This window comes from Xiphophorus maculatus, chromosome 12 (genome assembly GCF_002775205.1).
Source record: "Xiphophorus maculatus strain JP 163 A chromosome 12, X_maculatus-5.0-male, whole genome shotgun sequence".
NCBI classification, from domain to species: Eukaryota; Metazoa; Chordata; class Actinopteri; order Cyprinodontiformes; family Poeciliidae; genus Xiphophorus; species Xiphophorus maculatus.
This window is the reverse complement of record NC_036454.1, coordinates 19,098,127-19,116,985: the sequence shown is the minus strand read 5'-3', so window position 1 is coordinate 19,116,985 and position 18,859 is coordinate 19,098,127. Positions and strand designations below refer to the sequence as shown.

General features: G+C 44.6%; 1 protein-coding gene across 2 annotated transcripts in view; it reads left to right on the top strand.

Moving 5' to 3' along the window:
* The window catches only part of setbp1 (SET binding protein 1), a 56,500-nt gene that overhangs the window by 29,899 nt on the left and 7,742 nt on the right, over nucleotides 1-18,859 (top strand). Inside the window, exons 1-5 of one of the 2 annotated variants that reach the window (XM_023344103.1) lie at nucleotides 6,941-7,285; nucleotides 9,311-9,717; nucleotides 10,402-12,315; nucleotides 12,744-12,951; nucleotides 13,035-14,100. In XM_023344103.1, coding sequence (XP_023199871.1) covers nucleotides 9,332-9,717; nucleotides 10,402-12,315; nucleotides 12,744-12,951; nucleotides 13,035-14,100 — 3,574 coding nt within the window. In that variant the 5' untranslated portion in view covers nucleotides 6,941-7,285; nucleotides 9,311-9,331. Of the gene's footprint in view, nucleotides 1-6,940; nucleotides 7,286-9,310; nucleotides 9,718-10,401; nucleotides 12,316-12,743; nucleotides 12,952-13,034; nucleotides 14,101-18,859 lie in introns of those variants that run through there. The other variant, XM_023344102.1, reaches the window with a different exon arrangement.

The following is an 18,859-nucleotide window of genomic DNA, read 5'->3' as shown; positions in this document are numbered from 1 at the left end:
CTGCAAAAAACCAGTTTGTTGTTGCCAGAGCTTGTTGCAATGGAAACACAAAGGACTTTCCATTTCTTAGCTTTCATAAAATTCTGTGAATTTATTGGTGTGTTTGGTGTTATGTTTCATGGTCCAGTTCTGCACCAGCTTTGCTATTCTTTCCTCATGGTCCCATATTTTCCTGAAGCACCTGCTGACAGACCTCTGTCTTACCTTCATGTGTTTTTAGAAAGGAAACGTTCGCTCCTTTAACACCTCTTATAGGTAGATTTTTTTTGTCCTCTTTCTGATTGTAGAGGAATCCACTTTCACATCAACAGCAGTAAAAACCTTCTGTAGGTTTTTGGAGACATATTTTAGTATCTCAGTCTGGTTTCAGGGTGAACCTGCTTGAATGGTAAGACCAGGGCATGTTGGCAGTGATTCTGAATCTCCTCCTCTTTGGTACCGTAGAATAACTGACTCATAAGTTGCTCCAATGTCTTTCTAAAGTCCTCAGACAACTGTTTGGATCTGACCATGTTCACTAGTCAGGAACACAACAAACAGACAAACTAAGGTTGAAGTGAGACAAACCTTTAAAACTCTGAGTAGTGAATGTTCTTATCATATTCATTTAAAGTAGTGTGGGAAGTTTTAAAAGGTATTTTCTTTGGTTTTATTGTTTGATTCTATTATTTTTAGTATAATTAAAATGTATATTAACTACTCACATGTCCAAATTTGCTGGAAACACCCAGATCTTTCTTGGGTGCCTGCATTTTGTGCACTTTACCCACTGATAAATGAGTAAAGCATGTTTTCATAATACTCCACATGGCACATCTCCAGCTAAGACAGACTGTCTCTCATGAACACATGAACTAATCGTCATGGTTCATGGTTGTGGTGACCGTCTACTCCTATCAGATCTTTGTTGTCCGCTAAGACAGGCAGATAAAATACATGAGATTGCATAATTTGTGAATAACTAATCAGTGAGTGGGGCTTTGCTGTTGCAGACCGCAGAGAGGAAGTGTTTAATCTGAGCACACAGCTTCTGTCTTGAATTACCAATCATTCCACACAGGAAGTCATCCCTTAAAGCAGCTCATTGGCTGTTAATTGTTTCCTGTTGGAGAGAAGCGGTGCGATTGGATCATATGGTGCCCAGAGAATGGAAACAACTTTTTCTGTTGGTTTGTACACTTTGTGCTGCATGAGTGTTTGCGTTGGGGAAGTGAATTTTGACTTGAGGCTTGCAAAGAGTATTAAATGTCTGTGTGTGTTGTCTTTGTGTTGAGAGTGTGTACCGATTGTCATCTGTGCTGTTCCTCAGCTGAAGTTCACTGACTCCCATGAAAGGAACGATTGGTACATGATCGCTGTGAAACGACTCTAATGCGCCTCTTAGTGCTTTTCTGTGGCGGGCTGCACATACAAAGGCCCAAACACGCCATTAATGGTAATAGTGGGGATTAGATGCATACTTTGTGTAGCATGTAAATGTGTGTGCTATTAAGGCGCGAGTAGAAACCTCAAACTGCCTCATAATAACATGCTCTGGCTCAGCCAATCAGAGGTTCTTGTTTAAATTGAGTCATCAACTTTTCAGTGTGTCGGAAGAAAGCGTGACAAGGAGGCTCTTTGGTGGTTTGCTGCTATCTTTAGGAGCACTCCAGTCTCAAGGATTACTGCTGAGGGTGTATGAGGGACCGTTTTACTCCAGACCCACCACTGCGCCTCGCGTGTGCGCCGAAGCTCCCGCGTTTGATCGTGTCTAAGAGGATCAAAATGTGCCGTACATGACGGCGTGTAGCATCAATGGTGCTGCAGAACAGGGTTTTTAGAGAAAAAAATAAAACTCAGTGTGGTTGCAAATAGGCGTGTCACAATAATAAATTTTGATAGATCATACATTGCCACAAAAGTTATTGAAATAAATGATAATATTGTTGTTTTGAGACCGTTTGAAGTAATATAATAATGAAGGCATAATAATGTAAGTACCCAAAGATTAATAAACTTTCATTTCTAACAAACATTTACCGCTGGAACTGGAAGATATTTTAAATATCCAAAACAAATACATAACACAGCAAACGAAATGGATGCTGCAGTTTCTGTAAGCAAAATTGCTCTTCAAAAAGGGGCTTGTTGAGACCAATGCAGTTATCATGTGATTACATTTTTATTTATATTTCTGTTGCGTATTACAACAGCCTTCATTGTGTAGCGCAACTGAATGTGGCTTGATTCAAAATTTTGTTCAAATGAAAATTAGAAAAGTCTGACATCCATTTTTTTTCAGCTTTATTTACTTTGATCCATCTAATTGAAATCCAGTGCAGCGGATTTAACCTGCGCACTCAGATTAAATCTGTCTGATCTGGCGCAGATAGAACAGGGAGAGCGCTGTGAAGAAGTTTATATAAGGGCTATAAGACAATATTTCAAGCTTTGAGCATCTCATGGCTGACAGCAGTAAATCTAGAGTTGTATTATCAAAATGTGTAATTATGAAGCTTATTGCACTGACAATACAAATCAAAATTAACCCAGTTTCTTGATTCTTTTTTTTCTTTTTCTTAAGTAAAATGCAGTATTATATATGCATGCCACACTTTTCAGATTTTTATCTCTAAAGAAAAAATAGTTGAAAACCATTTCCTCCCACTTCATAATTAAGCTCTACATTCTGCTGATCTGTCACTAAAAAATCCCATCAAGGTTTCAAGTTGTAGCTTGACAAAATCTGAAAAGTGAAGAAAATATAGATACTTTAGCGAGGGGAGTTTTTAGTTTGTGAGCTTTTCGGCTTCGGGGCCAAACTTTCAAATGTTCCCACCCAACTTTCCCAGAAGCCGCTTGAATCTGAGGTAGGGAAGAGCATGTCGAAGTGGAACATGCTGAGTAAAAACAGACGTACAGTTTCAGGCAGCGGCGGGTCTGATCCCAGCCATCCTCAAACCGTTCACCTTGACAACCCCTCCTCTTCCCACCCCCTCCTCTCTCTCTCCTCCCTCTTTTCTCTCCCCCGCTGTGGGTCTCCTCAGGCGCATGAATGGAAGTCTTTATTCCCAGGAGAACTGGTGGGAAGAACGAACGAACGAGGAACAGGGATGAGGGTGGCGGTGGAGGGGGGTGAATGGGGCTGGTTGGATGGGTGAGGGTTGGGGGGGTCTGTGAGAGTGGCCACAAGATCAACACAGTGCCACAGCTCCTCTTTTCTACTCTGCTGCTTTTTCCCTCCTTTTTCCCCTCTCTGTTACCCCCCTCTTGCCCCGCCCGCCTCTTCCTACCCCGATTTTAAGTGCTGTGGATACAAAGCCCTGTTAGTATTCATGGTGTTTGTTTGCAGAGGAGCTGCATGTGTGCGTGTGTGTGTGTGTGGGAGGGGGTGTGCGTGTGTGTGTTCATGGAGCTGTCAGAAACACAGATCACAGGGAAGCAACGCTCTGAATGGAGCTGGAGAGAAGCGGGCATGTCGGGGAGGAGGGTGGCGGTTCCCACAGGAGGAGAATGGTCAGCTCCAGAATAGACGAAAGAAAAGAGAAAAGGACGAGGAGATGGGGGTGAAAGGAAGGGTGGGGGGGGTGCACAGGGGCATGGTGTGTGTGTGTGTGTATGTGTGGGGGGGATGTTGGGTTCCTACATGGTGTTAAAACCAAGACAACAAGGTAAGAGCGAGGGAAAAAGACAGGATCATATCAATCATAAGGTTTCAGAGGAAAGTGGCGGTAAACGAGTCCAGGCACCTCTGTTCTTGTTTTTCTGCCCCCCCCTCCTCTTCTCCTCATTCTGCTGTTCTCATTCTTTTACTAACAACCCCCCCTCCTCTTCCTCTCCTCCTCCTTTGCCTCCTTCCCTCCCCCGCACTCCCTCTTTCTCTTTGTGTGTTTGCCTGGACAGCTGCCCAGTTCCATACACAGGAAAAATGAAACACTCTAACCGCTGGGCGCGCTGCCAAATAAAAGGCTGCGAAAAACTATTTGAAGGGCAGCGCGATTGTGTGTGTCTGGGCACGAGGATTTCTGTGTTTGTGTGTGTTTGCGTGGGCCGGTGTGCGTGTGGTGGGATGTTGAGATTTGGGTGTGCCTGTTTAGGGTGTTCTTTTCCCAGTGCAGTGGGCTGATCGGTCCGCCTGTGCGAGACAGGAAGAGGCTTCAGCTCGCCATCCGACTGGGAGAGGAGAGAACGCGGTTCATATGCGATCACGAAAAGTCTGGAAAAGCAGAATTTTATTTTCCAAGGCTAGATAAAATAAAATTGAGCATGGAAAAATGTATTTGAGTTTTCAGTCTTCAGTCTCTGTTCAGGTGTATAGGAAATAATCTGAAACCCGTACCCACAGCATGATGCTCCCACCACCATGCGTCACAGTGGGGGTGGTGATGTGCAGTGTTGGTTTTTAGTCACACATAGTAGCATACATGCAGGTCAAAAAGCTTTGTTTCATTTTCCAGGGCACATGTTGGGTGGGACATAAAGATTTTGAAAAATAAATTACGGTACTTTAATTTTCTGTTATCCCAAAAAAGATGTTAAATAATTCTTCACCACAAAGCAGAATTACAACCCAACTTCAACATCTTGCTAATATTTTCATGAAAAAACTTTGCATGATACTGCCACCAGCTAATCCCAGAATTTCTCTGTTAACTATATTCTTCACATTCTTCACACCAGGTCCCACTGGGGGACTTTTCAGTTGGTTGCAGGTTGCAAAAAACTAAACTGGATCGTGGATTGAAGGTGTAATCTGAAAGGACTTTAGCTGTCTGTCAGTCATTACTCTTTCTTCTTCTTGTTTCTATTTTATATCGCCTTGATATCCCAGAACAGATCTGATACTAAGAGTTGTAGACTTTGAAATAGAGATTATTTAGGTTTCCCCAGAGGCTAAAAAGCAGTGAAATAGTCCTTTAAGAGAATACAGATTGTGAAGCAAATCTAGGCATTGTGATGTTTCACGATGTTGTTTCAGTATGTCATGAAGATAAACATCCCCTTCATGATGCTGCCACTACTGTGTTAATTTTCCACCACACGATTTTGGGTGCAGACCAAAACGCTTGGTTTTAGTCTCAGCTGACTGGAGCGGCTTTACATCCTCTGCTCAGCTCGGAATGTCCCTGTCCAGATGCGAGTCCAAGTATTATTTGAAACTGAGCTCATCTTAATCCGTCCAGATCCCAACAAGCAGAGAAATAGCCCTTAATTGCCGTGCTGAATCAGAAGCCAACTTCAGCTTTGTGTTGTTTCTTTATTTGTGGAACACATAGATAATAAAACCCAACTAGTTAAATGTTTTGTGCTGAAATGTCCATAATGCCATAAAATCTGCCATAAAAATCTGAAGGCTTGAGTCTGGGAAGGAGTGGAAATTTTTACTGGAACATTTGTGGGAACCCTGAGAGCAATATTTAACTTTCAGATCAGATCTCAATTTATAAAAGCCCACTGAGAGGCTGAGAGTGATGCATTCAGGCGCACGCCCACATATCTGTCCGTAAATTTATGCTGACTCATTTGCAAAGTGCCTTTCAGTTGGGTGATTGCAGCACTTAGTCACATATTATCTATGACCTCCTGAGCTGCTGCGTGCTGACCTTATCTGATGGTTACATCACCACTGAAGGAGGAATGTGTGCGGCTCAGAAACGGCGGGCGCTCAGGTGTCATGGAGTCGATGTTGGAACAGTGGCGGCGTCTTACAGGTGTTCATAGATCTGGGACCAGAGCAGACTGTCAACAGGAAGGAAAATGCACAACAGGAACTGAGGACTGAATGTGCTTCAGCGATCTTTATCCTTATCTTCTTTCTGCTGGTTGAGACCTGTAGATGGCAGTGGGAAAGGTTGGGGACGGCAGATCTTGTGCTTGTTAAAGGGTCAGAGTCCACGCTTGTGCTGATGTCCTAATTTCCTGACTGCTGCCCCCTCCTACAGGTTAACAGTAACACACAAAGAAATTGTGAATATTCTGGTTAGGAGCAACAGCTCCATGTTTAGCAGTTTTCAGCCCGCTGTCAGAGTTGTTAAAGGGCAACAGAGAGCATGGAGGGGTGATGTTTGGGCCCCGTAACAATAACACTTCCATTCCAAGGACGACGCCAAACTCACAGCTGTTAGAGAAAGTAGCAACAAAGATCAGAAGAAGAGAAGAAAACAATGTTTTATTTTTTTATCTCTAATTTTTGGATAATGGATCTACCAGGGGCAAGGACCCAATGGATACATTCACACCATGATCTCACTCACACTTCAGTCAAACTCTGGTTTGGGAGATGTGAACGCGCAATCAAACTCTGATCCCGACCAAAAACACCAAACTCTGGTCCGCCTAAAGACGTATTTCTCTGTTCGGTTAAAGTAAACTCAGACGCAATTCGCATGAACGCCAAGCAGACCGGAGACCGCTCCAAAAGCAGAAGGTGGACTACAGGGGACAGAATCCTGGGGAGATTCATCCAAAACAAACTTGCGAGTTTTTTGTTTACATTTCATAAAGACGGAAGTTGTGCTGATGCTTTCTTCAGAGGTTATCATGTCGTTTCCTTCACTGGTTTGTGGTGCAGCGCCACCACAGGCGAGGAGGTGAACGGGTTCTTCAAAGGGTTGGGTTAATCTTACACAGTGCAGAGTGAAAGCAAAGCGCATCAAAAGAAAATGTAGCAAATCTTTCACTCACACACTGATGGTGGTGAACTACATGGTAACCAAAGCTACCCTGGGACAGACTGGCAGAAGCAAGGCTGCCCAAAAGCCAGTATCAGGAGAGACCAGTCCTGCAGACAGACAGAGGGAGCCTGATGTGGCTGAAGGAAGGACTTAAATGGCCTCGTCTGCTATAAGAAGCCACTGATGTTTCCCTGAAGTTCTGGTTGTCTATGAAGCTTTTGGAAATTAGTAGTAGAGGGTTTTGGATTGATATTAGACATAATAATCCTCTCTACAGTGATAACTGTTTGATGAAACTGAGGTATTTCATCCATCTCCTAGCAGCCCGTGCCTATTCTCAGCTGAACGCCCATCAGGTTGAGGCTGACGTTGACCTTATCTGGAAACAAAGAGCCCAGCACAACTCTGAGATCCACTTTGTTGACTAAAACACAGCCGTGAGTACCGGCAGCTCACTCTTTATGACCGCTATTTACATCTGACTGTGTGAATATCAGACAGTGTGTGCGTTTTCCCTGAAAATGCCTCACACAGAGAGACACAGAGACGGGGGTGGGGGGAGAGGAGGAAACTAAGAACAAAAAGCTGAACTGGTGCCAATATAACCCAGGCTCAACCAGGAAAAAGGGGAGGTATGTGTACTGGTGGTGGTGGAGCACCATTTGTATTTTTATCTTCTTATTTTTCCCCTCTTTTGCCTCCATGTTTCCTTGTTTTTATTATCTCTCTGTGGTTGCTTTGTGGTTGGTGGGGAGGATGTGTATGGTGCTTATATGTGTGAGACTGTCTGTCTTAAACCGACCTCCCCTCCTCCCCCCCTTTGTATCTGTCTCTGTCATGGCTGCCCTCCTTTAACCCGGAGCAGCAGGTTTTCTAGGACAGGTTAAATGAGAAAGCGAGTGTGTATCAGGTGCCTGTCATCTTACTCCTCTCTGGACTCTCCAGCTCTCCTCTCTGGTGTCAGTGCATGCGCATGCACACAGTCTGTGAGCTTTGAGATAAATGGCAGCATGCGTGTGCGCTGACGTGCATGCATTTGCTGGCTTTGTTAATCATTTACGCTGCTTACTGTTTGTTTGCTTGGGCGTGTTTTTTTTTTGTTTTTTTTTTTCCATGTGCTGTGCAACTTGGCGGTTGTGTGTGTGTGTTTCTGTGCTTTGCCAGTGAACAGACTCTGGAAACAACTCCCACTATTTGACTTCCAATAGAAGACAAGATGGCATGAAAAGTGTTGTTGAGGGGATTGAGCAGATGAAAGCAGGAGCAAACGTTAACACAGTGAACAATGGAGGGTGTACAAATGCCCTGTGTGTGCATTACACATATTCACACAATGTATTTGCAGAGTACCTGCTCGCATTTACGCATTTTGCGTTTCTGTATAGAGAACTCGTTTTGTTTTTCTTTTTTAAACTGTTCAAAACTTAAATTGACTGTATGAAAGTGTGAGGGTGTCTTTCTGTGTGCACTGGCGCGTCGACGTGTGTGTGTGCATGACCATGAGAGGCAAACCTGTGGTTAGGTTACATCTCCCTGCTGTGCAGCAGAACAGTGTCTTGTTGCGTCATACTGAGTCTGTTAATAACAGGCTAAACCACAAATGCCATCCGCTGCTCTATTTCTCATCTTCCAGCGGTGCACTGATTATGCAGCAGTGATACATTAGGCACGGTTGTCTTGTCTGATGCAGCATATTGAGATCTTACACATGTAATTTATGTATTAAGTACAATGCCTTGATACTGTATTAAAACCAATTGCTTTTGCCACTTAACACCCATAAACTTCAATGTGCTTTATTGGAATGTTATGTGATTGACCAGCTCAAAGTAGTTTCAAATTAAAAGCATAGATAGGTTTTCAACATATTTTGCAACTGATAACTTGAAACGTGTGGCATGCATTTGTAATGAGTCTTTCTTGAGTAAATATTTTCTATGCACGTCTAGAGAATGAAACGCTTGACAATTTGTCAAACGTGGAATTTAGAGCTACCAGAGCAAGCATAAGCGAACACAAATGCTAAGCACAAATCCTATTAGTAAACAATGTAAAAGAAACTTTTTTTTCTTTCTCTCCATACAAAATCCCAATAACATGCATAGAAGCTTATCAATGACAAAATGTGGAAATGTTCAAAGGGATGAATGACTTTGAAAAGTACTTTCACACGGTTAAACATTCGATTTGTTTGACACATGACTGACAGTCAAGAAGATACAAATGAAGTCCAGATCTGAGTCAGAAAGGTGAGGCGATGAGGCTGGGTTTAGCTACTGTGATACTGCGTGAGCTCAGACATCTCCAACTCTACCCTCCATGCTCACAGCATGAAACATTCTTGCCACAGGAATTTAATTGCTCTGTAAACAAGGCCTTTGTTTTGTTGCGCATTGTTTGCTCTCGCACAAAAGACGTATTAAAATCCTCGGTTTTACTATGAATAGAGATGAATGTCATATCAGAACTCCGTGGTTCAGTCATTCAAAGTGTGCTTACAAAATGAAAAATGTACACTAAACTGGCTGAATGGTGATGGTAGTCATTTCTATTTACTCATGCAGCTATCAGTCTGTCCCTTGCAGCTGTTTGCTGTAAGTTGTTTTCTGGTTCTCTTGAGTAAACAGTGAGATTCTTTTGTCTTCTCTTGTCTCCAGACTTACGAGCGCCAGTTCAGAATGCCTGACCAGAGAGAGGGGGGTCTTCTGCAGCTACTGGGTGATCCCGCTCCACCCAAACACCAGCCGCGCGGCGCTCTTCTCTCCAACGCCCAGCAAACGCAGCATGGCCTCACTCAGAAGTTCCAGCACAGTCACACGCAGCAGCACCAAATAGGTCCGGATTGGATCACGTCTGGGGCAGCTTTTTCCTCGCCGGGCCAACCGGCTGGCATTGAGTCATCTGGAGACTTGGCGGGAGGGAGCAGAGGCTCATCGCTCGACGCGACGCAGCCTTACTCCCGGGCGGCGACTTCAAGCCCGTCTCCCCAGAGATCCATGACTCCGGACCTGCAGCTACCGGTGGTCACAGACGCCAGCATTCTCAACCTCACATCACTGAGCAGGTAGGGTTTGATGGACATCTATGGTGTCCAATATGCGGCCTGGGGGCCACTTGTAGTCACTTGATACAAATTTGGCCCCCCAACACAGATATTTGACGTAGATGAAAACTTTCTATCAATTAGGACAAAATTATCTCACAGTAAAATATTGTATTTGTTTTTAAATAACAATGCTTTTTGCATTCTCTTGCTAGAACCAGTAACTTTTGCTCAAAAGCAAACTTTGCTGGACCCCAAAATGCTTTCAATTAACTTTGTAAATTTAATACAGTAACCCTTTTCAAAGAAAGAGTGACCTAAAGCCTAATGTTATTGATCATATTTGACTAAATTGCATTCTATTTTTTTCCCAAGTGATACCTAGAAAATGTGCAAAATTATTTTTAAGACAAATGTGCATAACCCTTTTTTAAGTTTTGGATCTAGAATAATTTACACATTCCTTTTCAGCAACAAATCTACTTTATATGTTTAATTGACGGAAATGCATGCTCAGTTTATTACTGTGTAGGTAAAACAAAACATTTTTTTAGCCCTCGAGTTGTTTTCACCCAACAATTTTGGCCCATGTTACAAAACGTTTGGACAACCCTGCTGTAGATACACTGTTTGAGATGATTATTGAACCTTCTTTTTTTATTAGTCTTAACTTAATCTTTCTTTCATGCATCCCCCTCTCCATAGGGGAAAGGGTTTGCAGGAGGTCAGTGAACAGCTCTTTGGAAACATCAAGAGGAAGTATGGAAGGAAAGACTCTCAGAGGATGTTCGCGAACCCCCAGAGCGCTGATGCACCTTGGGGAAGGCAGTCGGAAAGGGAGTTGGAGAGCCCTGCTAACTCTGAAGAGAGGCAAAGATACAGGCAAGAGGGGACGGCTGAGCAGTTCCAGGAAGCAAGGGAGGAACGAAGGAAAGATGAACGAGAACAAGCAAACATCGGGAGGAGAGGCGATGAAGAAGAGAGAGGAATGCCTGTGCAGGCAGAGGACGGGAAAGGAAGAAAAAGGCGGAGGAGGCCTTCATTTGATGAGTCGTTTTCCATGGAGGAGCGGTCCCAGCAGCAGACTCTGGATACTCCAGAGAAGCCCCCGGCTGGACCCCCAGAACCTAAAATAGCGCACAAGATAGAGGCCCACAAAAGCGATTCTCGACTTTCAAGTCAGAGGGACAGCAGTACAGAGAGGGTAGAAAAGGCAGAAAAAGCTGATAGGAGGGATAAAGCAGAGAGGGCAGAAAGAGGAGAGGCAGCTACATGCGGACCTGACCAGGAAACCGATCTGAACTCCAACAGGGTGAAGAAAAACCCGGTGGGCCGACCCAAGAGCCTCACAGACTCCCTGAAACTCAGAGAGGCAACATACAATCAGATCAACAAACCCAGTCTTGGCATGAACCCCAGACTCCCTAGCCCCAGCTCTAGAGTTAGCTTGAGTCCGACGTCCAGTCCTAAATCCAGAATTAACATCAGTCCAAGTCCAAGTCCCAGACCCAGAATGGACCTGAGTCCCAGTCCCAGTACTGGGGGCAGCCCTGCAGCCACTTCCAGGCCGACCAAGGCCAACGAAAGGTGGTCCTACCTGAAAGCTAAGAGTCATACGAGTCTCACCTCTCCTCAGAGAGACAGCATGGGCAGCCCCTCTGCTCTGTCAGATCCACCCTCTGCCTTCCCAATCACCCCCTCCAGTCCACTCTACACCAACACCGACAGCCTGACCGTCCACGCCCCCATCAAGAGGAAGCGTGGACGTCCCAAGAAGCAGCCACTCCTGACCGTCGAGACGATTCACGAGGGCACGTCCACCTCACCTCCAAGCCCGCTGGCGAAGGAGTCAAACCCGGGGATAAGCCGCAGGAGAAAGATGCACACCCTGAACCCACTGGTGCACGCAGCGTCCTCATCTCCCAGCGACGGTTTCAACAGTCTGAAGGTAAAACGAGGCAGAGGTCATCCCAGGGCGGTGATCAAGACCAAGCTTGGGAAAATGCAGAGCATCCTGAACGAGATCCTCTCTGGATCCAGTCAGAACGGCTCCCTGGCTCTGAAGTCGGCGTCTGCTCCGGTTACCTCAGCTATGAGCGCCATGGCGACGACCATCGAAGCTCGATTGGGTAAGCAGATTAATGTCAGCAAGAGAGGAACCATCTACATCGGTAAGAAGCGAGGGCGTAAGCCCAGAGCGGAAACCCAAGGCTCTGTCACCCTCAAAGCTAGCAGGGACAAGCCCCAGATGTCTCTGTCCATGTCCAGTTTTTACGACAGCCCTGCAGTGCCTTCCACCAACTCGTCTCCCAGCTCATGCGCTCTGTCGCTGAGAGCCAGCAACACAGACGCCACCATGCCAAGTTTGCAGCCTATCTCAGCCCTGCCCACCAAACCGTCAGGAAGAGGATTTCTCTCTGGCGGCTGGAAACTTTCTCCCCCTCGCCTCCTGGCTAACTCACCCTCCCACCTGTCAGAGGGGGCGTCGGTGAAGGAGGTGACTCTGTCCCCCATCAGCGAGTCCCACAGCGAGGAGACTATCCCCAGTGACAGCGGGATTGGGACAGACAACAACAGCACCTCTGATCAAACCGAAAAGGGTCCTGCCTCTCGCCGCAGGTACAGTAAACTGCTTATTGAAACCTTCATTGGTAAATTTATTCCCTTGCATTTCTCCTTTACTGTTTCCACATTAAGTCCAATTACGAATTTAAACCTCAGCCTTCTTTTCAAAGGATTGTGTAACATTTGCGACCTTAAACAAGTTTTATTTAGCCTTACTGAGGGCAAAATGATTCTTTCGATTTCGAAAGTTGCATACCACTAATTTAGGGGTATCATCCTAAAAAGAGATCATTTCCATATTTTTATCTGTTGAACATTTTAGAAACGATATTGAATTTGCTCTCCACATAAAATCCCATTAATATATATTAAAACTTGTGTTTGTAACCTGACAAAGTTTGGAAAAGTTGCTAACTACTGTTGTTCAAGTTACGGTCATTCTAATGTTTACAATTTCTTAACTTCATGCCATGTATTTGCAGGTACTCGTTTGATCTTTGCGGGTTCGAGTCCCCAGAGGCTGCCGCTCTGGACACCTCCACCAGGGGGAGCAGACCGCGCTGTGAACGAAAGGTTACTGCCGTGGACAGCTATCTGTCACAGCAGGAAAAGAAGCAGAAACATCACCGGAGGAAGAGGAAATGCATGCAGACTCGGGACCATCTTCACTTTCTCTCTGAACTGGAAGAGGTTTGTAACGGCGTTATGAAACATTGTTTCATCTGTGATAAACTGCGAGCACTAAGCCGGTGTGGTGTTGTTGTGCCTTCCAGGTTGTGTTAAAGTTCCAGCAGCTGCGGGTTTCTCACAGGCTGTACACCTGCTACCCTCAGCATCCGTACCCGTCTATCTTCCGGCTGAATTTTCACCATTACTACCCGCTCAGCTACGACTCTTATGCCTGCGACTCCGGCTCGTACCTGCGCAGGAGTGCAGATCTGAAGGCCAAACGGAGGCGTGGTCGTCCGGCCAAAGCCGGCGAACCGATCACATCCAAGCTGCCGTTTGTCCCTGGATATGGCTATGCGCTAGGAGGGGGGAATTACTATGCAGCGCCATATGCGATGCCTTATGCACCTCCTCTGAATCTAGGCTACTTCCCCCCGACGCCACCGTTTTACCTGCCCCATCACTCGCTTGGCCCTGCACCCCCATCTCCTTTCATGAGGCCCGCTGTCCCACCACCAAAGGCCTTCCTCTCGAGTGGGCACCCCAAACTGCAGGTGGGGGCGAAGATCCGCAGTGCCAGTGGCCCACTGCAGGGCCCCACTGTGAGATCGGAGGCTCTGGGCTCCCTGAGCGCCGGCAGTGCAGGCGGTATGGCCGGGGTCCGCCTTCATAAGAGAAAGCACAAACACAAGCACAAGCACAAGGACGAGCCTCTCCTTTCCCCGCGGGACCGCCAGGAGTTGGGCGGACTTTTCAGCGGCGCCAAGACCAACGTGCGGCTCGGCATGCTGAGCGAGAGGAGGGACTTGGCTGGTCAGGGTTCCTCAAAGCATCTGGAGAAGCAGAGGGGTAACGCGAGGGGCCCCAACCTGGGATCCGGCCTGGGGATTTTCGAGTTGGACCAGCTGTCCGGCCACGCGCTCGCCGACGGCCAGTTCCACTCCCGTCAGACTGCACAGCCTGCGAAGGGCTTCATGAGCAGCTACAGCAGCCAATCGCAGCGGTCGGAGGCGGCCTCTGACCTTTTCTCGGGGTTACGGGAGGATGATTGTGCCGGGAGGAGCAGAAGGACTAGGCTCGCTGTCTTCGGAGATCAGGGCTTAATGTCATTCCAAACTGCCAGGCAGGAGCCGGAGCAGATGAACGAGCACTCTAGTCCAGCTCTCACTGGTAAGCGTCACATTATGACCTTCCTGTTTGTTTCCGAAGAGAAAGCACTCACTCTCTTTGATTTTAAACAGTGCAGCATGCTACAGGTGCATTTGAATATGTCAGGACATTAAAAGGTTAACTTATTTTAGTACTTTGGTCTAAAAAGTGAAACAGTAATGGCTCATAAAATTAGAATATTTATACATTCTTACTAATGTAAAATGTTATTATACACAGTCATAAGGCTTCATTACCTGTCATTGACACACAAGAAGGATGAGTCACAGAAAGTACTTATAAGAGAAGCTGACTGTTTAGATTACTGTTTCCAGGCATGTTAGTGGAAAGTTGAGTGGAAGGAAAATGGTAGAGAGCAAAGGTGTGGTAGATGACAGAACAGCTGAGGAAAAGAAAGATAATACATAGGACATCAATACAGCATCAAACACCACAAATAGACCAAGATTACCAAACTACATTGAAAGTCCAAAGGAAAGTGAAGGGGAAATAAGGGTGAGCGATATAGATATATTACTCTTTGTGCTGTTATGACGATGATAGAGAAAAAAACTATTTATTTCTGTTTTTGGTATGACTGTGACTGCATGGCACAGCAGTAATAGCACCCCAAACACAAATACAGTTCCTGAAACCATTCCCATTTGAAACAGGCATCTTCAGGACACCACTTACTTAAAAAGTGTGATTTATAGCACTAACTTTTACACAGTAACCGCTTTTAATCGTGTTTTCAGATTTACTGATATTTATTGATGCTCTTGTGGAACAGTGGAGAAAATAGCGAAAATAACATTTCCGACCACACTGTCAGTTTTGTTTTTTTATTTACCATCAAGAAGTGAAATTTGTCATAATAATAGATCTACATTCTTAGCATTATAAGAAATGTTAAAAAACACAATAAATGCCCTCCCATGGGGGAAGACTCACAAGGTGCAGCTGGAGTCACAGTCCGTGTCTTAAAGTACTGCTGAACCAGAGACAATCATCAGAACCCAAAAGTCTCGTCTTCAGATGAAAGAACATTTTACATTTAACTTGAGTATCAACAGCAATGGATTGGCAATCTGCTCCTTTTCCCCACTGACGATTGATTGATTCATTTGGAAATCAAGTTCTCAGAGTCTGAAGGAAGGCTGGAGAGTTGCCTGATGTTCAGGGTTAACAGAGAATCTGTGGCGCATCATCAAGAGGAAGACAAGAGACACCAGATCCAGGAATGCAGACCAGCTGAGGGCTGCTTTCAAAGCAACTTCTTGCTGCAGTGATGCAGTTATTCATGCAAAGGGAGCCCTGACCAAGTACTGAAGGCTCAGTTCATATACTTACTTTTCAGTAGACAGATATTTCAGCATTAAAATATTCCTGTTATTAATGATCTCATAAGACCTTCTAATAGCCTGGGAAACTAAATTCTTGCTTTTCATTAGCTGTAAGCCATATTCATCAACAGAAATATGGAAATATGTGCATCAGTTCAACATTTTGAACCAAATTCCTAAAAATAAATGAACTAATGCACTGAGTTGCACTGAGATCCTGACTGAACCCACATGCAGCCAGGAAGTTTTCAAAGTGAAATGAAGTTTCCCTCTCGCATGTGCTCATTGATGAATACTGCATGTAAACAACAAAGCCCAATCTGCTGCATAGCCACTAATTGCTCCGACGCCAGCGACGGGAGAACGGATGCACATGTGTTGTTACAAAGCAGCTGTGTGGGATCTTTACCTGCCAAGGTTACTGGACTGTTAACATGGGCAGATTGAGATCACTCTCTAGCTCAGTGATAATGGACATCTGCTATGCTGTGTGTCTCCATAGAGGCAGAGCTAATAGGGCTTTCTTGACTAAAGATGCGGTACCTGTAAATGCTACTGTTTATAAATAAACTCGGGTGCAGGTTAGGTCCACGTTCTCACAGAGCAATGTGTAATTTGTTACATTCTGTATTTGGCTGTCTTTGAGCACATCTGGCTGGGGATAAAGAGAACGTAATGCATGGGAGACGACTATAATTCACCGATCTCTCCGTCCCCCTCCCTCCCTCTCTTCCTTCTCTCCTGCCAATGCGTTCGCCAGAGATATATTATTCACACAGTGTGATTTATTTTCTACAGACACGCCGTAAAAGGCTCTTGCCTGTGTTAAAAGAGCTGGCTGGGAGCCAGGGATTTAATGACTGGGGCCCAGTCCAGTGGTGGGGAGGAGAAGCCAGGGGCTCGGGTAGAACGCACCCCCCTCACCCCAGGGGATCCAGGACGGATGACTCATATGCGCGGCCCCTCAGCCCACCCCCACCTCTTCCATATTGTCGTTATAGTACCTCATCTACTCCTGCACATCCTTACCCTTTTTTTCCAGTTTTGCCTTTTCTGCGGCTCTTGCCCTTGCTCTCCTCCTCTACCTTGCTCCCACAGCTCTCACATCCACTTCTCCCCCTGCTTCTTTCCTTCCTACTTACTTTCTTTCTGCTCCTCACCCCCGTCTCTCCCTCCTCCCAGATTACCTTCCCTATTCCCCATTCCCGTTGCCCCTTCTCTAGCATGACTTACTGCTTCACTTCACCACCTTAGTCCAATTAAAATTCAGGCGCGTGTGCATATGAGTTCTGCTGCGCGCGCTTGCACATGCAGGCACGTAAACGGATGGGGGAAAAAAAAAACATCATCCGCAACCTGCAAAATTCACAGCAGATTTCAAATCCAGGAGTTAGAAAATCTATTTTTACGTTCAGTAAAAATAGCAGAGCTGCTCTGTAAAATGTTTCAGAATGGTTTCTAAAAATATTATAGTTACTTAAATATTTTTATTATCTTTAATAATTATTTTTGCTTTGTTACACCGATTTAAAACAACATTCTTACAGTGAGGTTAATGAGTATTTTCTGCACTTTATGTTTTTCTACTTTCAGAAATATTTCCAAAAGTCCAAATCATATGCAAAAAAAAAAAAAGGCGTAGTAGTCTATTCAGTCATCTGATCAGCAGTGTGCAGCAACAGCGGGCTGGAGCATTGCTGGATCCCTTTAAGCCTCTTGAAGATGGAGTCATTTTTGTTTATTTAGGCGTTTACTCTGGAATCTCATTAAATCGGTTCTAAACCAGAGGAAAGGCAGTCAGAAAGTTTCTGCCGGTGTGAAACCGAAACTTTTTAAAACTTTGACTCTAGCGGCAGATGTACGTTTGGGAACAGCTATTCTAATCACTTGATTTATTATTGTTTTTATTGCAGTAGCAAATGTGTCAAAAGTTGCTTTCCACATTGACATCGATGAGGTTGTTTTGTTAATATTACTAATTAGTGCCCAGCATGGTTGGAGTTTCTCTAGTAACAGTTGTATAGTAAGTGCAGAAAAAAATCACTTCTCTGTCTTTTTTTTTTTTTTTGGTATGTCATTAAAATCATTTTAAACCGCAGGAATGATGCGGTGGAAAATATAATTGGCTTTGTTTACTACTCTGGACTCGGTCAATCTATTGCATGAATAACTGCATAAATGCACAATTTCATTTACTAAATGACAGAATGCTCCTGTAATAAGTAAGAAGAGCCAAGGTGCAGTATAAAAAATGAAGCTTTATATCTGTAAAGCATAGAACACTGTCTGCTTACCTCATCCTTAAATGAGATTAGTTCACATTTCCCATGAAAACCTGATGGAGGGGAAAAAGTGCAACCGCAGCAGAGGTAGCTTTTAAAAACATAAACAGACATAAATATTGAGGGGAAGAGGACGATAAGGAAAACAGGCGCATATATGACAGAGCGAGAGTAGAACGCCGGAGGACGAAGATCGATATCTAAAACATCTGGAATGAAGCAAGAACAGCCAGGAAGGACGATTCACATGACGCTACAACATCTGCACGCAGACAGAATCTGAAATAACCTTCATCATAGTCCATGCTTGGAGGATGACTTTATTCTGCTAGTCAGATACCAAGCGGGTTGTGGGGATGCCTCTCTGCTCTTCAGAGGAACAGGTCCTCGGCGTTGTAGAGTCCCTCGCGCCGGTGAAGGTCATCGGTTTTATGTTCCGTGTATGGAGCTCATAAATTTCTGCTACTTTGTAGTGTGCATGTGTGCGTGTGTGCTCACTTCTGTGCAGCTCATAAACCGCTGCTACTGAGTGCTTTCTGCAGTCACTAATTTCACTGCCCCTTCTAACTTTTTTGGCAACCGTAAAGTGAAAATTTACAGCATAGATCTGATATAAGCAGCTTGAATGTTATTAGTCAAAACTCCGCACCTCCTTGTATTATTTGTGAAGTCACAACGGGAGCACTTCCACTCATAATTACGAACTGGTGCTGGTCTGATATGAGATGCATGTTTCAGCCACGCAGTAATTTTTTTTAATGTGCTTTGACAGTGATTTAATGTTATTTTCTAAACACTGCTTAAAGTAAGTATAGTTATATTACTCAAATAAGTCGTAAAAATAAAGTGTTTGTACAAAATCACGTAAGATGACTTTGGCCTCATCAGCAATTATAATGATTCATGTCATTTAAATAGAATCAATTAGACCAAAATAGATTGAAATAAAGTGTAATACAAAGATTTGAGAAAATTAACAATGAAATTAAATAATGAAGACAATTAAGCATTTTTCTACTATTTAACACACCATCATTTGTGGGAATACTCAGCAACAAACCTCATGTGAAACGGTTTGGGTTTAAGTACAGAGCTACTACTTGGATTGTTTATGGCTCTGAAACGGAACCAAGAAGATATTAAATGGGGATA